At 38.9% G+C, this 24,992-nt stretch overlaps 1 protein-coding gene across 7 annotated transcripts in view; it reads right to left on the bottom strand.

Annotated features, from left to right (window-relative positions):
* Positions 1-44: 44 nt before the first annotated feature.
* CYRIA (CYFIP related Rac1 interactor A) overlaps positions 45-24,992 on the bottom strand; it is a 61,905-nt gene continuing 36,957 nt past the window's right edge. For 3 of the 7 annotated variants that reach the window (XM_072407512.1, XM_072407514.1, XM_072407515.1), the window contains exons 3-12: positions 15,757-15,836; positions 9,932-10,053; positions 9,070-9,175; positions 8,292-8,428; positions 8,122-8,199; positions 6,224-6,340; positions 6,053-6,132; positions 4,682-4,808; positions 3,393-3,463; positions 45-2,069 (exon numbers count right to left, since the gene is read on the bottom strand). In XM_072407512.1, coding sequence (XP_072263613.1) covers positions 2,006-2,069; positions 3,393-3,463; positions 4,682-4,808; positions 6,053-6,132; positions 6,224-6,340; positions 8,122-8,199; positions 8,292-8,428; positions 9,070-9,175; positions 9,932-10,053; positions 15,757-15,826 — 972 coding nt within the window. In that variant the 5' untranslated portion in view covers positions 15,827-15,836 and the 3' untranslated portion in view covers positions 45-2,005. Of the gene's footprint in view, positions 2,070-3,392; positions 3,464-4,681; positions 4,809-6,052; positions 6,133-6,223; positions 6,341-8,121; positions 8,200-8,291; positions 8,429-9,069; positions 9,176-9,931; positions 10,054-15,483; positions 15,564-15,756; positions 15,837-24,992 lie in introns of all 7 variants that reach the window. The other 4 variants (XM_072407508.1, XM_072407510.1, XM_072407509.1 and 1 more) reach the window with 2 other exon arrangements.

Here is a 24,992-nt window from a genome sequence, read left to right as displayed (position 1 = left end):
AGCAGCATAATTGTCATTTAAATAAAATAAAAATCAGGGACATCTACAACAATTCAGTTTATTTGGTACTGCAATGGAGTAGCAAACAGGAAGTCTATAAAATTCTTAAGGGACTTTTTAGATATATAGAATTAATATATATGATCTGTGATTCTCTCTTTATACTGTATATGGAGTGTTAACCCATGCTTTGAAACGGAATACAATATGTCAAACAAGCATCTGTTAGCAGCAATGGTCCACAATCAGCCAACCTTAAGAATCAAAAACTGGCCACTAAAAAAAATGAAATTAAAAAAAGAAGCCAATATTTTGAGGAATGAGTAGTGAATGATGGAAATTAATGAGATTACCAAATACCAGTGCAAAAAGCTGTGTGTCGGAATCCATAGAAACCACTTTTGGCAGTTGATAGTTTTAGGCATATTTATGATCACTTTAGTTTTGGAACAAAGAAAACAGTTTTAGGCAGTTCAGGAATATACCCTTCTGTTCACTATAATATGCTTCTGTTCACTATAATAAGTCTACCTACACACGTCAGATGATTCTCATCCAAAAAATGCCCCGGGGCTGATATCGGACAAGAATCTGATATGTGTACAGCACTGGTCGTTCATGGACAACCAACAATCATAATGCAAGTGAAGGGGAGAGAGCGCAGCTGGGTCCTGCTCCGTCGTTCTTCCCCGCCTTCTCCATAGAGCAGAACAGCGCTGTATGTACATTGCTTGTTCATGCATCATTGAGTCCAATGACAATTATTGCACGTGTACACAGCCTAAGAATTGAGCTTTAGCTTTATTTAATTGACAATGATAACCTGGCTCCCTATTTACAATGAGCACACAACCTTAAAAAACAAAAACACAATTGTATGACATTTCCACAAAGAAAATGTATGCAAATGTGAACTTGGGCTATCTTGTGAAGTTGTCCTAGGTGAGAAGGACCAAAAAATAAGCTCAGCTCCTATTATGAAGTGGAATTATTACCTGCTCCACTATGGTATTACAGTCACTCCTAGCAAATGCTCCACCACTTTACTTGTGTTAGATAAAATTAGAAAGGCGTTTTGGATGCTGAACTCACAGGAATAGACTGAGGCTGCTCTTTTAATTGAGCTTTGAACTTGTTTTGCAGCTCTTGCTAAACTGAAAGATAGTATGAAAACCTTAATGCTGCAGGACTATGGCACTTTTAACCTTTATCTAAGGACACAGGTAGATGAGTAGTAAACTTCATGCTAAAGACAAAGCCCAGCACTCCATGAAGCTGTACTTTGACTCAAGTGCAGGACATTTGTATTAGGAAAATTCTTGGGGATGTGTCTTGATACCCATCCTGCTTTGAGCTGAATATCCAGCAGTTGTACCAAGTCTGTAGAGGACCCTTAGAACCGGAAGACCGAAAAGTTATAGACTGCGATGGGATACGGAACACAACAGCTGTTTGCACACTGATTAAATAATGCCTCCAAAGTCCCCAGTGCACAAATATCTCCATTTTGTTTGCTTGGCCATGTTTCACTGGCCTTAGGATGTTAACCAGGAATTCTTTGTCCGGAAATCCAACATGTAACAAAATAATAAAAATAACAGTGCCTAAACTGCATTTTTGGACAAACTGACGAATAAAACACTATAGCAGATACAATCAATTCACACTAATTTAAAGTATGGTTTAAGCACTTTGGTAAAAGAAAAAAAAAAGTTCAATTTGCAAGTCAAACATAATAATAGCATGTAATTGCAAAAATTGTGCTAAATCAGTCAGATTAATTACCCAGTGGGTGCCTGAGAGGTCCTCAGAGCACTGCCTAAAACCCGCTGGGGGCACCACTGGCACAGGATAGGTTAGGCACAGGAATACAAGCCTAAGGTTCAGTGACAAGAGGGTAATGACTATGTAAATACACATAAGTATTAACATCAATCTGTATTAAATTATGTAAACATATACATCTTCTGAGGTCAGTAAAAGAATCCTCTTCAAGCGTAGGACTTTACTGAAGCATCGCTCGAATCTGTTTAGAAGTTGATTCATCATTCAGGTGCTTTGTGGTAAACCTGCAATTTAACAAATAAAAAGTAATATCTTCAAAAGATGAAATGAAAATGCATACGAATACCTAGAGGTAACATTTGGAAACTGTAAACCGCATTTCTAGAAAGATCAATAACTACCTAGAGAACTATTACTGAATGTGGAAGAGTTCACTGGTATAATTAACAGATATTAAGCACAGGAGAAAGTATTCACCAGGCAAACATTAGAAGATTTCATTGTTGGCGCGATTCACTAATTGCAATTGGTGACAAAAAATATCCTTAGCCGCTAAAGGCTAAATGGTGTTTAAACCCAGTCTCTGCTAAGTAATATTGGACACTAAAGATTGTATTAACGTTTTGCAGTTCTTACACTTCTCTGCCATTCCCAGAAGCCACCTGACAGCACACCGGCTCTCTTACACCACCACTCTGTTCTCAGCTAGTGTGCGGACAGGAGGCCGAGCTGCTGGCAATAGCAGAGTAGTGTAAGCTGTACATTTACCGGGCCGTGGCAAAATTCTATTCTATGTTACCGAGCCCTGCTGCCAGAAAGGTTGGGGACTACTGGGCACAGGAAACAGCATAGCCCTGAGTCTCTGATATGCTTTGGCAAAGAGATATGCTTCCAGTGGTATATTTAATATGGGAGAAAATAAAAGCAGTTCAAGGAGGATAAGCCTACGTTTGAGGCATATCTACTCCTATTTAACCAACTGATTAATATGTGCCATGATGAAAGCTCTGTTACACTAGAGTTTTGACCACATCTTAAAGAGGTACAGTGGAGCAGCAGTGTGACTACACATGAAAACAATAGTTCCTTGGCAGTCATATTGACCCTTTGACTTAAAAATAATCACATTAAACTAATGAAGGCTGGTACGACTGGTTGCTACACTATACCAGCTATTCAAAAGTATAATAGTGTATAGATGACTATCTGTGCTGCCACATAGCACATACATTTATGTTGCAGGCTTGGAATGAACAGCGCTCATTTTCCTATTGCGTTCAAACTGTGATGGACCTAAAACAATGTACAGCGCTGCGTAATATGCTGGCGCTATATAAATCCTGTTTATTAATAATAATAATAACAATAATAATAAAACAGCCAAATGGCTATCAACGCTTTTGCTTGAGTGCTTTCAGTTCTTCATTAGAGCATGAAGTCTTGTACTGGTCTACACTGCATACCAAATATGGGGATGTACTACTTGAAATGGTGAGGTAGACTTCTCTACAGAGAGCTCTCAAAAAGATGAGAACCCACCACAGTGCGTAAAGAAAATTAGAGTCTACATCTAGATACATGCCACACATGTAAAATATAATTAGTACCTGAGTGCATTTAAGAGACCTTCCACAGAATCTGGGGGTTGTTCTTTCAATACCTTTATACATCCTTTCATCTGCAAGAAATATGGAAAGTATAAACATCCGAATTTTACACCAGATCAGTATGAAGATTAGAATACATAAAAAAAAACATGTACAAACACTAGCTACCATTATGGGTGCAGCAAAAAATGACATAAACAGCAAAAAATATTAAGCACAGACATGGTCATTAATTGGTTGTAGGGATGGGTGACCTTAGCAACTTTCATTTAAAGAATCATTCTGTTCATTTGTATAAACATTTTAGACTGGAGGTGAAATGCTGGGTGGAGTATTTTCTTGACAAGCATTAGGTCCCTTATTGTAGAAATCCAAGGACAATTTAGCTTCAGTATATGCTCCCCATTTAAGAGAACTCATAGCATCCCCTATTACAGCCCTCCTAGAAACTATTCAAATGGTACCTACCCTCCTGTGCTACAGTAAAACCTAAATGCCAAACATGATTAGTATCTACAGTGACCAAATAAAACACATATCAAACCTAGCAAAAAGCTAGGTGAAACATTATGTTTGTGGATTGCAATACTTAGATAGTCAGATTGTATTATTAGTAACTTGATACACTTCATAGTTACATAGGTTGAAAAAAGTCCATCAATTTTAACCACTAGGGCAATAAACATATCCCAGATAAAACCCTATGGACATAGTTGGTCCAGAGGAAGGCAAAAAAAAACCCTGGTACAATTTGCTTCAACAGGGGGAAAAAATTATTTCCTTATTCCATGAGGCAAATCGGATGTCCCCTGGATCAAAAGTCTCTGCTATCTTTACTTTAAAGCCTTAATACCCAGTTATATTCTGTGCTTCTAGAAAACATCCAGCTTTTTCTTAAAGCAATCTATAGTAGTTGCTGAAACTACTTCCTGAGGGAGTCGATTCCACGTTTTCACAGACCTTAAAGTGAAGAATCCCTTCCTTAACCTGAGATTAAACTTCTTTTCTTCCAGATGCAAAGAGTGCCCTCTTGTTCTTTGTAATGATCTCAAAGTGAATAATTAGGAAGAGAGTTCTCTATATGGACCATTTACGTATTTATACAGAGTGATCATATCAGAAACATCCTGCTTTTCCAGTACAGTGCTTTATATATGTGCTAAGATGCTTATTAGTTACCAATGGTGACAACAATCTCACAGAATACTGGAGTCACCAGAACCATAAGCCCCGATACTTGGATCACCTGGAATAACATTCTAGTTATTATAATAGGAAGGAAATCTTACATCAATTTTTGACGTCTTGCAGAAAGCACCAACTGGATGAACATGGTCATAAAGGATTATTACACCAACCATTACCCTCATACAAAACATGAGAGTGTCTTCACTGGTAAACCGACTTCTGTATTCCCTGTAATTAGAATGGAGCAAATTGAAATATTTAAATTAAACTAAAATATTTAACTATAAAACAGAATAGACTATATATAAAAGACAGAATATAAAATAATCTAATAATGAATTATCTAAGGAGTTGGTAACTGACTGTAACATATCAGATTTACATTTGTCATCATTAAACTCAATTAAATAGTAATCAGTCCGGCTGTGATAGGTCGCCATACTTCCTAGTCACATGCTGAGTTCTTCACTAATGTAATAAATAAGCACATGAAATGGAATGAGTGAGGAATAGCCTAAAAATAGATGAAAGAGGTTGCATCAGATGTTCAAAAAACAAAAGACCATGCTAGTGCCAGTAAAATGAGATGCCCCCTTTTCCTGTTTAAGACAATGTAAAAATAGGACAGAAGCATTTATTCTTTTGTGCAAGCTTTAATTGCCCAATATTATGCATATGCTGCTGTGGCTTCTCCCAACAAAGGCAGAATGGAGGTACTGCTGATCTCTTGCAAGAGCGGCCTTGTCTATACAGCAGTTTAACATTTTAGGATTACATGTATCCTATCAGTGATGCTTGGGCTCCTTATTACTTCCATACAGCTTGTACTACTGAAAGTGCTGGGAGAAACAACAGCACTGTGTGCAATAGAAGTAATCTTAAAAAACTCTACTTTTTATGTTGACTTCAAAAAGAAGCATAGATGAGGTTAGGGACTAAAGTTTTCATTGCGCTCAGTGAACCCAACTGGGGAGATATTTACTCCTATCCATCGGCAGTAAAATCAGGGAAAATCATAACTTGACCATTGATCACCAGTGCAGGTGCCCTCTGAAAAATGTCCCCTCCTTAAACAAACCACTTTAATTCAATGAAGGTGACTAAGTGTCACATTGTGCCACAATGTATAATATCCATGGCTTTACTATTATCGGTGTATGAATTCAGCTTGTAGAACACCATTTTGTGGTGATCTTTTCTTGTTTTCATACACTGAGAACATTTTCATTGCTCAGCCTTTAAAGAGTAAACAATCTTTATTCTTTACTAAAAGCTTTTATTGATAAAGCGTTTAAAAAAATCCCTTTCAGCTGCATTACCTAGCAAACCATTTAACATTAACAATGGCTCCCCAATAATAAAATACAAAATTTTAAACATGCAAAGCAAAATGAAGGAGGTTAAAAGGATGAAGTGACAATGTCTGTTACTGGCAGTGTTTTCTGAGGGAAGATAAAGAGGAAATGACTTACGGTGTTTCAAGCATTACTTTACACACACTGGCCATTGTACTCAAACAATCTGTGGTGTTTTCAATGGGTAATGTTTTATTCTATAAAAAAAAAAGAAAAAGTTATCATAAATCTGAAACTACAATACCTAAAAATAGTGGGAATGTCAGAACGTAGGGTAAGAAGACTTACATCGGATACAAAGCAGGTGGTGGCGTTGCTAAGGGTCTTCAGCATTGGCGTGGCTTCAGCATAAAATAGGGACATCCTGTTCGCCATTTCATTGTTAACTTCATTTTCAATGTCTAACTGCAAAGTACAAACAAGAAGAAAGCTTTAATTGGTAAAGGGGTGCATCAGGAAAGAAAAACTAAGAACTATCTTGCTAAATTAAACAGTAATATGCTTAGAAAATACAGGTAGGATTAAACTACATTACCCAAAACAAATGTGCTAAATGTGTTATTAGGGTGAAACTGCATTTTCCAAGCAAGAACAAACAAGCAAATAATAATAACAATAATAAACAAATAATTTCACCTTTCTTTAGCCATTATGTTTGCTGGATGAGCTCTACCTTTGCTCTGCTGTTTGGCATGCAACTCAGGTTCCATGGATAAATCATACCATGGATAAGCTCACAGTCGTCTTCTAGTGGCCATGTAGTCTGGGCATTCCTTGGATGAATGCAGCTTCAGCATGAATTTGCAGGAAGAAGAGCAGTAAGGGTTTTTTTTTTTTTGCCAAGGTAGGGCCACATAGCAAACATTACAAGATGTACTTCATTCAGAGGGGTGGGGGGGAATTAAAGGACAACATCACCATAGGTCCAAGTTGTCATTTAATTTGGATCTCCATAGACAAATACTTGCCATCTTTTTTCTCCAATAACCTTCTAGGAATAGGAAGTCCTGATAGAAGTCACAGATTGCACTACATGTGTGACCATAGCAATTATTCCAGTTCTGGAATAACCAACATGCTCCTTGCTTCCACATATCTAGAAATGGCAAGTACTTTTTTTCCAGTATGGGTCAATAAACACAAATGAAAGTATGTGTTGCTGGGGAGTTGGGACCTAAATCTATACCTTTGCCCTAAATAGACAAAATACATTTTAAATGGCACTTTAAATGGAACTTGTCATATAATCCCACCTATAGCTCACTTGCAGCAAAGGCCACCCCTGACCTACTCCTTATAGATTATGTGATGCAGAATAAAAACCACTCTGCTATGCCACCTACAAGGTATCCAGAGGTAGGACAATTGAAATTGTGTTGTTTGATGGGAGCCTTTGCTCAAACAGCTGACGTGAACGGTTGCATTTAAGTAGTGATCTTTTATCAGTCTCATACTGCTTCCTTAAATTGGACTTACAGTCAAAATTTTGTATTTGTTCCTAAAGATCTGCAACACTGCTGTCGATTTAATGCTTTGCTTTAATGTATGGCGAGCAGGAAATAGGGTTACTGATTACAATGTAAACAAACCAGTCTGCCTCACAGATTAGTGCTTCACACACGTCAGATGAGTGCTGCCTGAGAAATATGGCCATGCTCATTTCAGGCAAATATCTGACGTGCAGTGGCCCCTATAAATCTGCCATGTCAAATCAAAGAGGAGGGCTTTTCAATCGCCCTTCTGCCTTTACACAACAGAATGGCGCTGTATGTACAACACTCATACAACATTGATCTGACGTGTGTACATAATCTGACAGTAAAACAGAATGTGACTGCTTATAGCGCTAAACAGTGGCCACTGACATTTATACATACAAGTGAATAAATCAGAGATGTGCCCCCCAACCTTTATTCAAGGTTTCAATTTAGGAAAGTATGTCTAAAAGACAACTACAAATGTGCTGTCACCAGTCACAGAGCTATGCAAATTATTTGCAATGTCTTAAATGTTAATTTGTAGAGCAAACATTGCAAATAAAAAAGGTAAACTGGAAAAGGAAAGTGATATAAATAAAAATGAGTAAAACCATAGCTAAAACGACTTGCAGATAGCCTATGGGGCAAGAAAGCCCGGGTCCAGCCCTGGTATTAAAGATTACAAATATTTATGAAGCAGGTACTTACATGCATGTTATTTATCCTGTTACGACTTATCGTTCGCCTGTAATAACTAAAATCATTCTGGATTGCAGGATTCCTCATCTGAAGAGAATTTTAAACAATATTAGGTATTTTACTTACATTTTCACCAAAAGTATGAGATTTAAAGGGAAGGCAGGAAGGCGTTGACCTACCTTTAGTTCATCAAAGCGGAGAGTAAAGTGCAAAATTTCTGCAAACTCTTTAGCCAGAGCTTGCTCTCGCTCCAGATGTTGTGTGGGGGTGTAGGGGGGACATGTCAGAGACTCTAATAAACTTTGCAGAGCCTTTTCTAAAAAAAGAGAAATATGAAGGTCAACATTGTGCTAATAAAGCTTTATTTTGTGTAACGCATTATAATTGTATTGCATTACATTACCAGGACATAAGTAAATCGAGCTATAGTGAAGCACAACACAATTTGGGAGCAACTGACACCCAACCATTATAAATGGACAAATATCTAAAATTCTTGACTTAGGCTACATACACACGTGATGTGTGTACAGCGCTTATCGTCCGTCAACAAGCATTTTGGACTTGGTGACATCGCTAGGCATCTACTTCAAGATTATTCCTATAGAGAAGGAATTTAAGGAGGTCTCAAACACCTCCCTAAGGTTTCTATCAATACAACCAGTGGAAAAAGGATCAGACCATCCATAACTTGTAGATCCTGGAACGTTAAACCAGCCAAGTTTATTTTACATAAATAAAAAAAGTGTGGGACCTGTACATTTAGTTTCTAAAGAAGTTCTGGAACACACCTGGGAAGTGCTGGAGTTTGTGACTGATAACAAGCAATAGACCAGCTATATTAAGAATATTTCTTTTGGGTGGGCTAACACTTAAAAGAATTTGCATACTTATGCAGAGTTGGGAAAGCTGCTAAGGGAAATTGCTGGGCTTTGACATAAAAGAAAAGAAACTTACCAAGTCTAAGAGAAAACTCATAAAACCGTTTCAGCCTGACAACCAGGGGACACACTGAATTCCAAGCCTTCTCCTGAAGTTGGATGTCATTTGGATTTTGTATGGCCTTAAATAAAAAAAACAAAAAAACACTACATCAAAAAAGTTAACTTATAAAAATTTGCAGAAAAGCAAAGTGATAAAGATTCTGTAAGGTCTGTTTTTAGAACTCTTAGGTAACCACCCAAATACAGCCAAATGCTTACTGAAAAGTGCCGGGTGGCACGCCTGGCTAAAAGGGGCCAGGGAGAACACGGCCCCTTTAATGAAAGAGGAATGGTTTTCTTTGTATTCCCCCAAATGTGACAAATAGAATTTGGTGAATCTCTACCTTTAAATCAATTCTCATATTGTATATATTTATATACACATAAATATTCAAACTGTAAAAGAAGCCTTCTGATAGGAAAAATCAATTTAATAGCAATAAATTACAAAATGTAATTTCAGGACATCAGCACTTTAATTATGTGCCCGAAAGGGTTCCATTTTGAGAACTTAAGTGACAAGGTCTCCCTGCTTAGTTCCTGCCCACCTTAGTAAAATAAACCCATCACTCTATGGCTTTCCATTCCTCCCACTGTATTTTTCAAAGCAATTCTACAGTAAACTAAATATCCATCAGGGAGAAAGAGATAATCTCATCTAGTGTAGTGACCCATCATAACCCAAACACAGCTCTCTGTAGTTAGACCAGTAAAAGATAAATATTGATTGCATGCTATGGGCTACTGCACATTGTTCTACAGAAAGCATTTGTGTGACACACAAATCTGTCATTTAGATACAGTTACACTATACTGCACATGGTGGGAGGACATACATCTCGTATTTCTTGCCCCGCTCCTTTGTATGCTTGTAGATCGGAAAGTATACTCTCTGAATCCTGCAGGACAGCATTGACCTGGTTCCACACTTCTCGCTCACAATCTGTTGGCTGTGCATCTGAAACCAGAAATAGGACAGTGTCACAACAGCAATAAGTTATTGGAAAAAAAAAAAAATCACAATGATAAAAAAAGCCAAAATATTATTTGATAATCTATAGTAATGAATGAGAATAATAACAAGCACTGGAAAATTATAGCATAAGGGGGTAGTGGAAGCAAAAACACAAAAAACAGCTAGTATTTGGAGGTGGGATACGCTGACAGTTTCAGAATTACAATGTTTGCAGATGTTGTAAAATTTGTGATAATTACACAATTGTTTGTGGTCTAGGACGGATCGGTCTATTCCGCCATGAATTGCAATGATATGAGGCACCACTGTCCATTCCACCATCACCATCTGGCGGGACGGAGGCTTCTCCAGTCATTGCAAATGCAAGGATTGCTTGGTTTATGTGAACATTGCTGTCCCCCCAATCCCCCGGTTAACCTCTTTCTAAATGTTTTGTTTCAGAGTACAGGAAAGTAAGAATTTCTGATGTGTTTTTAGGTAATAAGTTTTTATTTTCTAAGTTTCAGATTTTAATTTCCTCTCTGAGACAAGTAACCTGGGCAGCAAGTGAGGGGAAATTACTAGCATGGAACCTCTTCCACTACTCATTCTACTTGAGAAGTAGTGGGGAGATTTTTCCTCACGTCCCGTTTTATAACATGAAATAGGCAGAAAAGAAAATGTTCTGAAACATGGCCAATGTTCCGAGAGCTTATACTGCAACCACCTTGCATATATAGTAATAAAATAATCTGAACTGTAACCACTTTCTTGTGCAGCGGTTACCTTACCAAAGACTTCAAGGCTGCCTTTTTAACTTTTGTACTCCTTAGAAACTTACTAGTCTTAAAAAAAACAGGATTATTATTACAAAGGTGGGGAAATAAGTCTTGTATATTCCGCAGGCTATTGATACTTCAATGACCTCTGTAAACAAGAGGGTTTGGGAGGTTTATATATGTGAGCTTTTTATAGGTGAATATCACTTCCCTGTTACACAATTTTTTTTTTTTTTTGTGTGGCTGTTTTTTTTTTCTGCGCATTCCATAAACTGATCATTGTTTACTGGTTCTTTAATAAGGACAGGAGTGAAAGCCAGTTAGCTACTGTACACAGGCGATGATCTCAGCCGGGAAGCCCTGGACCATAAGTGTATAAACACTATTTTTAGGAAAGCCGTGGTCTTGGCAGCTGAACAGCGAGTGTTTCATCTACAGCCTGCACAGGCCAGCGGTGGAGCAATGCCATAAACTAATGTGCAACCTTGTCTCCTGCAACATGCCTGTGTGTGTTTCTGCCAATCTGATCTAGTCTAAAGAAAAAAACTATGCCTGGTAAATATAATACGAGGGCACGAGGCAGGCTTCTACACCATGCTCCAAAAAACAGTACTCCTATTTCTGCTGGAAGAGCCGCAAGTGTTCTAACCAAGACGCCTCTGAACTCTATTCTGTACTGCAGCCAAGAGGTTCAGTATAACCCACAAGCAAATTTCAACAAAGGGGACATCTGATTTGATTTTAGGGCCACCAATTCTTTTTTTTTTTTTTTTGTAAGAAGAATGGCAAAGGCTGTATATCATATAAAGTTAACCTGAAAATGTTTGCTGGGGTTGTTTGTATGGATTATGAGCGTCTACCTTTTACTCAAAGTACTTTACATTTAAGGCAAATTATAGTCATGTCACAGCATAATAATGAATTGATATCAAGGTGGACTTGAAGCACTTTTAAGTATTCAATGTACATGTGTGGTTTCATTTTAAGCCTTAGGACAGGTCTGTCTTTGAGATATTACAAACAAAAAGGTCCGGGGATAGGTCCAACTCTGAGATACTTTAATGATTTAGTTGTTCAGAGATGCGCTTTGCTGGACAACGTTCTGAGGAATTTTCCTTCTTAAAGCAGAACTAAACCCTGTTTATACTTGTCCCCAGTTTTGTCGCAGGCACGGCCATCCTTTTTTTTCTTATTGAATTATTTGCCATCATGACTGGCCAGTTCGGAATGGCATAGCTCCTGCACAGGCGGGACTTCATTCAGTCCTGGCAGGTGCAGGGGAAGCCGAGATGTACCGGGTATCGCCATTCTGAAAGCTGAAGGGAGCGATCAGGCAGGCAAGTATGTTTTATTGTAAAAGAGCCATCACCTATCCCTCTCTACAATAAAACTCTGCTTGTTCACAAGTTTTAAAGTGGAATGTTATTCCCACTTTAAGGATCAGTCCTGTAATTGGCCTTTTAGCAGTTCTGCAAGAATGTAGCCTGACTGATAGCTGTCTGCTAACAGGAGAACATTTTCATTTGTAATACTGGTCCTAAATTGAAATAGGAAATAAACTGGCGTTTTAATGTGTAAAAATCGGATGAAAAGGAAAAACTAAGGCCTAGTACACACAAATAGATTCACTGCCAGGTTTTTGCCCAACCAACATAAAATACTCTGATCAGAACATTTTCAGACCCCTAACTACTTTTGTAAACCCCTAACTAAAAAATTTTGTAGACCCCTAACTACTCATGTATAAGATTCTGCCCTTACAATCATTTTCCCTAAGCGTTTGGAACTCCAATTGGACTTGCCTGATCATTTATAAAAATGAAACAGCTTTGTACAGCATGTATACTTGTTACCTTTTCCTTATTACCCTTGCATTTGTAAGGCAAAACATGTATGACCGAATTACTGTAGTTCGGGATACTTGCAAACGTGTACCTAGATATGAAATCTTCAACAAATCTACAACATCTGCATTTTGGCTATCAGAGAATTTTCAGTGTAAAACCAGTCAATGGTTCTTTTAGTTTACTTTAAAAATAACATTTCTGTTATGGGTAAATGTTGGTATGGCTCCTTTAGCAAACACAGCAAAAAGAATAAATTTCTTTGCTCTGCAGTGCCTACATTAGAGTCTTCCCACATCATGCAATCCTATGTCGAAACAGGTTAGTAGACTATGTATAAAAATGTAATACATGGAAAGATTATGGAGCTCAATGGCAAATCTTCCCTTGGCGTGCCTGAGAGATTGTTTTTACCAACAGCCACCCAAAACAATGGAATTAGTAAAAAGAAGACTGAGCTAATAGGAATAGAAATTCCCTTGTAATTAGGAGTGCAAAATGCCATCAAAACATATTAGTAATTATATAAACATATATGTGTGTGTCTCTATGAACATAGCTCAGACACAGATAGCTTGGGCACAGGACTGGCAATTCATTAGACTATGAATTGGGCACCCACACTGAATAAAATGCTTTCTGTCAGTGGGCAGTGTAAATCTGCATCTGATCTATATTCATATATATGGTAATCAGCTAAAGGGTACAAATAGGACTTACTGACATAAAAATGTACACTGATCTTTTCAAGTGCAGCCATAAAAAATACATTAACAATTACCAATTTCTGTATTTTCAGCAGAGCAGACAACAAAATATTTAAGGATTGTGACAACCCAGCAAAGACCATGCATTATATGTTAGACAAGCACGTTAGTACAGGAGGACACATAGAAATACATACATGCAAAAGACTACAAATACAAAATATGTTTCTGTACTACTACAAATGTGAAGGAATGTAGGAGAATGGATGAAGTAAGCTACCTGCTGAACCAGACCTAGATGAATGAATTGTAATTATTCTCAAGGAGCTTGGAAGTGATCTAAAATGCAATTGTCTACTGACACAAGACTAAAGCAAGGCAAAACAAGTCCTACATAGTCTGATCAGTAAGGTAGTATATAAAAAATGACCCATCCCAGAATTAAACTTGTAATGATAATGAATTAGTTGCTCCTGGTGACTGTATTTAACACTTTCCTGTTATAACTTCTCGCTTTTCACTAAAACTAGTTGCCCAAATAATGTATACACTGGGTTAAGAAACCCCTAGTTCTACATCAGTATTTCTAAACTGAACTTTCAATGTAGACAAAGAACAACATTAACAAGCTAAAAACATGCACAGTTCATGCAGATAGGTTCAGATATGCCACAACTGGGTCTTTGCTCTTTGGTTTTCATTGACTGTTATTGGAAACTATTAGCAGATATATATATATATATATATATATATATACATACATATCGCCAACATATTATGCAGCACTTTACAAAGTCCACAATCATGTCAACAGCTGTCCCTCATATGGGCTCACAATCTAATGTCCCTACCATAGTCATATGTCATTAATACAGTCTAAGGTCAAATTGGGGGATAAGATATGCGATGAAAGACATCAATTTAAAGCGGGACTTTTAAAGACTTTTTTAATGTATATAGGTGGATGTTTCTTTCAATCTGGGGGGGAAGACAATTAACCTAACTGCATGTTTTTGGAATGTGGGAGGAAACCGGAGTACCCGGAGGAAACCCACGCAAACACAGGGAGAACCTGCAAACTCCATGCAGATAGTGCCCTGGCAAAGACTCGAACCTGGGACTTAGCGCTGCAAAGGCCGGAGTGCTAACCACATGATTTATTAAAACTCCCCAAGGCTGGAGAGAATACACTTTCATCGGTGAAGCTGGGTAATCCAGCAAAACTGGAATGGATTTCTTCAAAGTAACTTGCTATTTGATAGCAAATGTTTTAAATCATTTACCAGATCCATTCCAGGTTTGCTGGATCACCCAGCTTCACTGATGAAAGTGTATCCTCTCCAGCCTTGGAGAGCTTAATTAAATCAGACCCATCGTGCTGCCTTTTCCTAATGAGCTAAATCGGATCTAGATCTAGAAGCCTAATCAGTGGGTCACTGCCATGATGATGTGCAACTCTACAGTAAGCTAGTGATATGTTGAAACCACCTATTTAGGTTGAGCCCAATATAAAGAACAATTTTGGGGGGCCGTGGGAAGGAAGGATCCAGAAAGAAGAATAGAAATGTTTAAAGTAAAACCTCTACCAGGTGTTGTGTTTCCACTGAGGAGATTAAACCCATTTGTCCTGATGCCCTGGAGTAAATAGGAAGAAAACTGAAAAGTCACCAAAAAAGGCATACAAAAATCTGAATGTGCTTGTTGTGGTGACTAAGTGTCTAATGAGGGGTCCAGTTCTTTGAAGAGATTCCCTCTTGCTTTACCTCAGAGTAAAATTACTAGTTTTTCTTTGAAATTGGAATGGGAGCTAATTTGCTACCTGGTCATTTATGATGTCCACCAAGCTCAAATACAACCGTGAGTTAATGGGAACTATGGTGTTTTGTGCCGCCCCCAAAATCCAATAGCTATGATAAGTGTACAATCATAAGCTTTGTCTTAGATATTTATATATTTTAGAGGCATGAAAAAAGAGCTTCCAGTATGTTGGCAAATCTGTAGAAAAGATGAATCATAACATGCAATGTGGTATTAGTGCAGACATCACGGCCAGGCAATGTGGTATTAATGTAGACATCACAGCCAGGCAAGAGTTGTGCTCACTTTCAAAGTCAAGGAAAAAGTTTGGCCCCTGATCAAGCTCTGTGCATGTAAGAACTTTTAAAAGGTTTCCCATTTGGCTCCTGAAAAACAGAAACAAGAAGAAGAGAAAGGAAAAGAAGTGCTAAGTGGGTGAGATTTAAAGCAACATGCAAACAGACGGCTAACTCCTGTGCAGAGATGTCAAGTCCCCGCATTCCTCCAGCTCATCATCGAAGGTCAGGATAGAAGAAAAAGGTTTTAGACATTGCCCTGTGATTTCATCAAAAAACTTACTTTCAAAATCCAGGAAAAAATGGGGATAATTTTCAATTTCCCTGGTAAGCACCTTAAGAAGATTACCCATCCCAGCAAACCTGGTGAATGCAATACAAAACAGTTATATCATCAATGCATCGAAGAGAATCAACATTGTAGAACGCTGAATGTTAACAAACCTTAAAAATAAAAGTATATAATTAAAATGATATGCCAAGTAAACAATCATAAACACACAAATATTTTACATTTTTATTCATGACAGTAAATAATAAAAGTTTAGCACTGTTGCCGACAGCACACCCAGGGGAAAGAAAAAGCCTTCGGAAAGGCCAAACCAGGTTTCCGTACAAATCCCCTGACTCCTATCTCTTGGTTTGTGGTTCCTCCGACTCCAAAAACCTTGACTTAAACTGCAGCTCCTGTTAGGAAAGGGACCTGAATGACAGGAGAAGTGTCATGGTCCTCTGAGTCAGAGTTGCAGAAGATCCGTCTTTAAGAAATCAGCAGCAAATTTAGGCAACGCTTTGAGACTGTTACCTCCCAAACTGGTCCTTATAATGGTGGTCTTATGATCCATAAAGAATTAATGGGATGTGACATATATTAATATTATTATTATTAATAATAATATTAAACAGGATTTATATAGCGCCAACATATCACACAGAGCTGTACATTAAATAGTAGTTGCAAATGACCCTGGCCCAAAGAGCTTAGGTGTTTAAGAGTAGAACATGCAAAACAAACATATCTGTTTAGGTCTCTCCGTTATAAATGCAGTCCAGCTACGAACCAAACTAGAGGAATTGAATGGGCTACCTAAAATAACATAGATGACCAGGAATTAGGGCTGCTGCATTTTTGCTAGTGAATAGTAAATGTGAATAGAAAAGTATCGAGTTCCAACAAATGTAACAAAATTCCACTTTGGTCTTCTTTATGCAACTGCTTAGCCAAGTAATACAGGAATGTATTTGAGGATATGGTGAGACTCTAGAAAGGTACACTACATAATCATGAGTTTACCAACACATCTCTTGCAGGTTGTTGGAAAACCCATTCTAAAATTATAGAATTTCTGGCCAAAGGAACGAGCATGACAGACTGACAACCTCTGCTTTTTGTGGGGCAGTGGCTTAGCATTAACTTTATTTAATTTATTTAATTTTGGGAAAATTTGTTGCAAACCTTGAGGCATGTTACCAAACTTAGGGTATGCACACAGATCAATCAATCATTGGAGAACGAACAATAAATTATTGTTAATGTCTATTTTGAACGATTGTATAGTGCAGGATTCTGTATCTGATGCAATGATCCAATCGGTCAAAGATAATCCACCAATAATGTACAGACACTAGATGCAACATAAAAGATGCAGAAAGTGACATGTAAAGGAGGAAGTGATGTATAGGAAATAACGGGTCTGAGTGATACAAAAAGAACGTGTTCACGAATGACTGGTCATTTTGCCAATGAAAATTTGTCTGAACACAATTCAATTACCTCTCTGCAATATGCCTTTCCACGTGTTCTCATGTAAGAAAGCAGCCCTTGCTTTGGTATATTTGCTAAGTGAGGAACAAGATGAATGTGATGTGCAAGGCCAAAATAATGACGAATTATAATATATACACACGTATGTGTGTGTATATGTTTATACAATTATTGTGCAGTGGTGTGCAACAAACATTTGTCACATATGCGCACTTTAGTACATGACCATACACACAATAGATAGTGAAGGATCATTGCCCGAACGAATCTGCCAGGATGGTCGATTATTTCCAATGACATCGCTCGTTCATCGACATCGTTGTGCATTTTTTAATGTCAACGATTATCGAGCGATCGGTCGTTAATCGTTCATTTCCAAGGACAATTTTCTGCCGTGTGCACGTAGCGTTAGGGTTTACAAAATGCTCACTCGTAGAATCAGTTCTACAATACCTTCCTTTTCCAACCATGTGTTTCATAGTGCTTACTAATACATTTAAAGGATTGCACTGTTCTTCCAACAACCCTGGCTTTGTACATGTGTAACACTCAGCAAGACAGAAACATTGACTTAAGAATTGATCAGGACGCTTGCAGCACTTTTCTAATGAAGTCTGCCAAGTGAAAAAGAAAGAGCAGAACGTGTACCTGATGTCTAGTTTATTTTATTAGATCTCGCCGCCCTAGCCAGAAACCTGAACACACTTAGCCTATACAACTCTGGAATCAAGAACCATACATTTGTCTGGTTTAAAGAAAACTTGTTTTTATTTTTTGTTAATACAGGTCCACAATATGTAACATTATCTGAATGTGAAAGCCAGTGAAAGGAATTTGTTTACTTTCTGAAGGAGAGGGCGAATTCTCCTGGGGCTTGCAGGCTATGTGATTAAACAAGCGATGTGAATTAAATGCACGCGTTTGTTTGGCGATAGTAAATGCAATAAATGTGTACACATTAGCCTGCAGACAAGACCTGGAGACTGCGGCTTCCCGTGCTAAGTAGATAAACCGTCAGCTCAATAGGCTTTTTCTATAGCAGAGTATGGGGACTGTGTTAGAACATAATAAAAAAAGTTTCCTAAACAGCCCGAGAGACCTGAACACAGTGTGACCTTAAGCTGGCAAAACCTAATCTTCAAACCTCCTATTGGGATTCAAAGAAGCCATTAAAAATGGTACTTCAGCCAGAGAAAAGTCTATGGCAATTTGTCAAGAGTGTGTGTGTTCTAGGCCAGGGCTGTCCAACTCCAAGCCTCATGGGCCACGATCCACATACATTTTCAGTATTCCTCCAGCAGACAATTAGCATTGCATGGTTTACAAAGATATGGAAATCTAGGACTGTATGTAACCCTGAAGGACTGGAGTCAGACAGTCTGTGGGTATTGGTATCCATGCCAATAAAAGTATTTGGAGCCTGTGCCTATAGGCTTCTTCAGCATGCTTTGACATCACTTGTTTAGAGGTATCCCACAATTAAACCCCATTCACAGACCAGTGTTCTCCCCGGTCCCTTTTAGCCGGGCGCACCACCCGGCACTTTTCAGTAACCACCTGCCTGTTTTTGGATGGTTTCCGAAGAGTTGGGTCACAATACACAAAACAAAGGTTATGATAAATGGGTTTGCTGTTTTTGCCATTTTTTTCACAAGCATTTTTTTTTTTTTTTTTTTGCAGTAGCGTTGAAATGCTTCAAACCTTCCTCCCAACAAACTATTTGCAGGCCAGTTTGCCACCCTAAGCTCCTTCATGAACTTATTATTATTGCCTTTGCAAGCATTTTTAAGCTTTATTTGCATTTACAGACATTCTGGAAGAGAGTGTAAAAACTAAAAATAAATACCACAAACTATTTTTGCAAATGCCTGCAAGCCTATTGGCTACCACTGCTCCTGGATGCTTAGTGGTTTCCCCAGAAGTACCAAGGAAGGGTAAGGGTTATTTTTTCTTATCCGCTAGTCTGAATTAGGTCACAGGCTGGTGTAAGGAAAGAAGCAGGTCTGAAGTAAGTAAGAAAGACCCTGTTCATACTATTCACAGCTCATTCACCCAACTATCAGTGTTTTTCCTAGGCGCACCACCCAGCACTTTTTAGTAAGCACCCAACACCAAAAAAGATGTGAAGTCTTACAGATTTTGGACAGTCCCCAGTCTGTGAGAAGGACCTTTGCTTTCTGTGTCTTCCTGCTGCTAGGACTATAGATCTGCAATCTATAAAGCTCAGGCTCCCTGCTGATTGGAGAGCTCCAACTCTGACTAATGTTACACCTTTGCAAAGAGACCACTGCTTCAATGAAGGACTGATTGGGAACAATCGCTGTGCATTTTAATACAGGGGAGGGGGTGCAGCTTGTTTGTGCACCTCGCTGCTTTCTCCATAGAACAGAAAGGTGCGCTGATTTATTCATCTGTCACTGAAAGTGATCGCAAAAGTTTGTTTCCCATGACAATTATCCTATGTGTGTGCATAGCTTTAATTTTAGCTTGTGTTAGCAGTCATTTCCTATATATAATAGATGAGCTGTAACATCAAAATCTGGTATTTAACATTTCAGATGAATGGCAGAGAGGGAGCAAAGAGAAGGAGGATTAATATTTGCCTTGAAATCGGCTTCAAAAGAAAATCTGTCAGTCAGTAATAATGGAGCTGCCGCTGCTGACCGAGTAGTAATGGAAGGCTGACAATCCTGACAGCTTCTTTTTAAGTTATGCTAATTCATATTTTCATTTCTTGGAATGCAAATGTAACATAACCGAGAGCGATTTTAATATAAAATGAATGTGTGTCTGAACCTACTGTGTGTTACCTGAAACCAGCATACCAGCCCTGGATCAGACAAATCATCACAGCTCTATTATGAACATGCCTGCTGTCTATACACAGACTAGTCAATTCTCACTATTGAGCAAAGTGTCCAGGATGTACACACACACATACAAGCAGACATTGTGCAGCTGTTATGACAACTCTACATCAGAACTCTGCGGATTTCCTGAGCAGGAGACACAACTCCCAGACTGCCCTGCAGACATTTATACTCCAGTAATACAGTTCACATGAATAGAGGAACAAAGACAATGGGGCCCATTGTTAATCATTTGCTGCCCCCTGCTGTTTATTGCAGGAAATGCCAGAAAAACCACAAGGATAGATGATTCTTTTGCTTTGCTTTATGCAGTACAGCAAGCGCTTGTCTGTGAACAAAACACTTGCAGGGGTAAAATCCTAGGAAGGTACAGGATGTGTGCAGGAGAGGAAAAATGTATAGCAAAAAGGCAATATATATATTTTTTTGTTTGGGGGGGGGGGGGTCTGTCCACCAAATAAGTCTCAGTGAAAGTTTTCCTTTCTTTTCATTTTCTGGTGATGACTCAAAAAGTTTGATTCACCTTCTATTCACCAGGACAAATAGAGAGGGTGAATCTACCCGTCACAGACAGCAATAGGAACCCGACAGGGGTTTCAACCCTTCAATATTTTGTATAAAATGAACAAAAAGATTTAGCATTTTTTTATTCTAACTCAGAATCCCAAAGCCAGTTTAATTCTGTAATAACAATAGCAGATGCATGCCACTCCTTAGTTTCTAATGATGGAGATGTTTAGATCTCTATTAAAGTTTGCAAGGTGGCTATTCTAGAAATCATTTTTTTTTAAAGCAGACATTTAAAAAAATTTTTTTTTGCCTTCCCCACTTCAAAGTAAAACTCCAGGCAAAACAATTTTGTGCTAGGCAGCATTGTACCGTGAATCCAGGGTGTGTCACTGACAGCCTGGGCTCACAGGAAGTAGCTGGGTGTCAATCACTCCAGACGAGAAGCAGCCAGTGTGGGAAGAAGTTGCAGAGGGCAGCGTTGGAGCATGGACAGGGTGAGGAAAGCGTGTACCCATAACACAACACTCACTTCTATTGATCAGCACTAAATGGCTGAGAAATGTTCCCCTAAAGTCTGCTAAGAAACATTTTCAGAAGTGTTGACCTTTTGGATTCCCTGCTGCTCCCACATCACTGTATCCTATAATGGAAGTCAGCAAAATGAATCCACAACAGCTGTGAAAGAGCCAGAGTATGGACAGTCCTGAATGTGTCCATTTACCAGTGTATTCAGATGCCAGTGTATTCCATTTACCAAAAGCATAGTTCTCCCCAGAGGTTTTTAGCCGGTTGCTCCGCCCGGCTGATTTGAATACCCCGCCCAGCTCTCATCCTCGGATCTCAGTGAGGCTGCTCTGTGCCGTCCGTTCAGAGGGTTGCTGCTGCCGATGAGAGGTGAGCACACACAGTTCAGCCCTCATGTGAAGGAGACACAGGCAGCCCCGCCCCCATCTCATAGCATGAGCTCTGCCTGTGAAATGTATCCACCTTCAGCTCTGTGTGTGAATTCTGCATCCTCACAGCTCTGTGTGTACAAACCTGCATATCTCCTAAACTGTATGTCACAATGACCTGTAATTTTCAGGGTGTACAGGGGACCCTCATAGATACTAGTTATTACAATTTCAGCTCCCCAGCTTTAAAGAATTTCAAGATATGGGGGTCACAAATGTAAAAAGTTATGAAAATTGAACTTTGGGGTTGCTGGGGAAAGTACAACTAGGAGTCCTAAATTGAAAGTGCAAATTGGGGACCCCGGAGCCACTAACATACCAAGAAGCATTGGGGTGGGACCCCTAAATATTTACTTACCTGTCACAAATCTATAATATAGGTGCAAGTGTCGGTCACATTCTCCCCTTACAATTTCATTACTATAGCATCATTAGAACATAAAACACTCTGCCCATCAAAATGGGTTTCCCTGCCCTGTTACACATTCCTGTCCGAAGGTAGAACACTGAAACAATAAGAGGTTACTGGATACCCATGGCATAAACAACTGGGACCACTAAATTTGCCGTGTTTTGCCACAACCCCTTTTTTTACCACCCGGCTACAGCTTCCTACCACCCGGCTGAAAAAAATTTCTGGGGAGAACACTGCAAAAGTATTCTTTTTGGTACACATATGTGCTCTGCTAATTTTTTTTCAACAGGGTCTCTTAACCTACTTTACCCCATGCAAGATGATGAACACTTTAATTTAAATTTAATACAAAAACCTAAGTTGAGCTTTATCATAAGCAAACATTACAGAAATGCAAATCATTGTCATGCAGTGAAGTACCACCAGATGGAGCCAATCCCCCTCGGATTGGTAATATGAGGGAGAGAACGACAGCCATAGCCCACCGGTGAGGATCCGGCTGTCATCAGCAGCCTCATAGGCACTGGCATCTGACAAGCAGCTTCAAACTGACAATTTAGTGTGACATTAGGGACAATGCTGAAAAATGTAGCACAGTGATGAGAAAACACATTGTTCTCAATAGGAATCATTTACATCAATGTGTTGGGAAAGTCCTGAATGTTGTATTTGTGGTGCACTGATCTGCGTTATTTACTCTCTAGTCTGTTAAAAACAAAGAAGAAAGTGTGACAACACACTGACACAATGCCACATGCCTTGTAGATGGCATTTCAGCACATCTGGTAAAGGCAATCTCTTAAAGCACAACTCCAGCTAACAATAAAAAATGATTTTATAAAAAGTTACCTTGTCCAATGTCAATACAACCACGTCTCCGTGCATTAGTCTAGGAAAAAGAACGGTTCTGCTGTACTTCCAACATTCCTATATTAGTGCAGGGGATGCACCATCACCCCTGGATCACAGTCACCCCTATATATTGCAGACATGCACCATAAAGGAGGTCGTGTGTTGCGATGCCTTTTATTCTGAATGGCATCCCCGAGTATTAGAGAAATACACCCTGCCCTGGAGCACCCCAACAAACAAAGGGAAACACACTGACCGGTCAAATCAAATCGTCTGTCCAACGGTAGCCCACATTGGACAGACGAATTGGTTTGAACTGTCAGGGTGTTTACCTTGTTTAATGCACTTTGCTAATAACATGCACCATGGTGCTCATGATTAAGAGTTTTAACAGCACACGAAGTCCTAATGGCAATGTCTACTTATAAGAAAAGACATCCTCCCTCTGCCCCTATTCTTTATATCTGTCTGTGACCGGTTCTTACTGCTGTTGTTATAACATGAGAGGCCTGCAATACTCCAGAGGCTGCAATCCACAAGACTGAAAAATATCTACTGATGGAAAGAAAAGGTCATGGACAGCTCTGGATGGATACCGAGTATTGCTGTAGAACTGCCTTTTGTATTTATACTACAGCAGCGTTAATCATTCTTTGTTTTAATTAGCTGGAGACTTCCAGTGAAAACAATCGTATGGCATTGCTGGACAAGTGTTGAAAGATTACATGAAAAGAAGTTTTGGTCATATTGAAGTCAAGAAAAAAGTTTTCTTTAAATGCAGTTGATCTGACGACTATCAATGCTTCACAGAATACCAACTCTGCTCCGTCCTATAGTGCAGCCCAGGACCAGACACTGTGCCACCCTGCAAGATAACCAATTGACTTATTAGAACACTGCATCCTCCAAATGGACACTGACACCACCAGAAGCAGATACTTCAGGCACTCAATTACAGAAATTAGGATAATTAATAGCACAGACAAGAAGTCTTCACATATCTGGAATGTGCCTAATACAGCTTTCAGGGTGCAATTGCAGGCAACAAATGAAAGCAACTAGACTAATGTAAATACAAGCTAGCAAACAATGCAAGAGTGCTTAAGTCAAAGATGTCCAAGCATTCTACTGTAATCAGAATTCTATGTAATCAACACAGACAGATTGAACAGAATTCACATATGTATAATGAGAGGGTTGCATATCCAAATCTGTACTATCTAACTCCCTATAGAAACTTCTGGGTCAAGTTTAAAGAGAAACTCTACACACTGGAGGGTGGGGTGCTTCTGCCACAAACACCATGTCTGCACAGCATACTTGTCAAATATGGTACAGACTTGTCCTTATGCAAGCACAGGGGGACTTCCAAGACCACAGAGATTCTCTTTGGCCATTAACAATGTAATTCCTGTGCTTGTGCATTAGTTACATTGCCTATAGCTGCTCACTCTGTGTTTCGTGGCACGTGCACCATGCAGTGCAATGCTAAAACAAAATACACCTGGAGCCAGGGCTTTATTTAAGTTTAAGGTATTCAGGTCATTTGCTCAGATCCCAGAAGAGCCTACAAATAACTGCAAAGGTTTTGGGTTTGGGGCCATTCTAATCGGCTTTGGAACATCCTGGAAGTTGGAGCGTGTGCCGTCCGTTTCATTCTCCCTGGTCAGACTCATTCATTCTCCCTTTGGTAAAGAGAGACAACTCATGGTTGGGAATAGGCCAACAGAAATGAATGTAGGAGAGAGGGAGAAGGTAACCGCCAACAACCAGGATGTTAGAACAGAATAGATCAGTATTCGGGAAAAGTAAAGGACTCCTGCAAGTATATGTAGGAACCTCTTAAGGGCCAACCAGAGAAACCAAAAATCCATATAGGATGCATTATGTAATGTCAGATAAACTTGATAGAATGGCACAATGTTTGTTAGATAGTATAATAATCTTTCTATACAAAAAAATGTACAGCCTAACATAAAACATTCACATTTCATATCTGCCTTTAGGCAAAGCAAGTGAAGGAATGTAACCTAACAAACGATTCATACTTTACATCAGATTACGGAAGCTAACATTTAAGGTGAAGAATTTGCACTTTTGGTTTTAACTTGGATGGTAATGAAGGGTTTGGCCACTATGCCATATATTTTCTAA

Source organism: Pyxicephalus adspersus, chromosome 4, assembly GCF_032062135.1.
Source record: "Pyxicephalus adspersus chromosome 4, UCB_Pads_2.0, whole genome shotgun sequence".
Lineage (NCBI taxonomy): Eukaryota > Metazoa > Chordata > Amphibia > Anura > Pyxicephalidae > Pyxicephalus > Pyxicephalus adspersus.
Note: the sequence above shows the minus strand (reverse complement) of the source record. Positions and strands in the feature narration are given on the sequence as shown.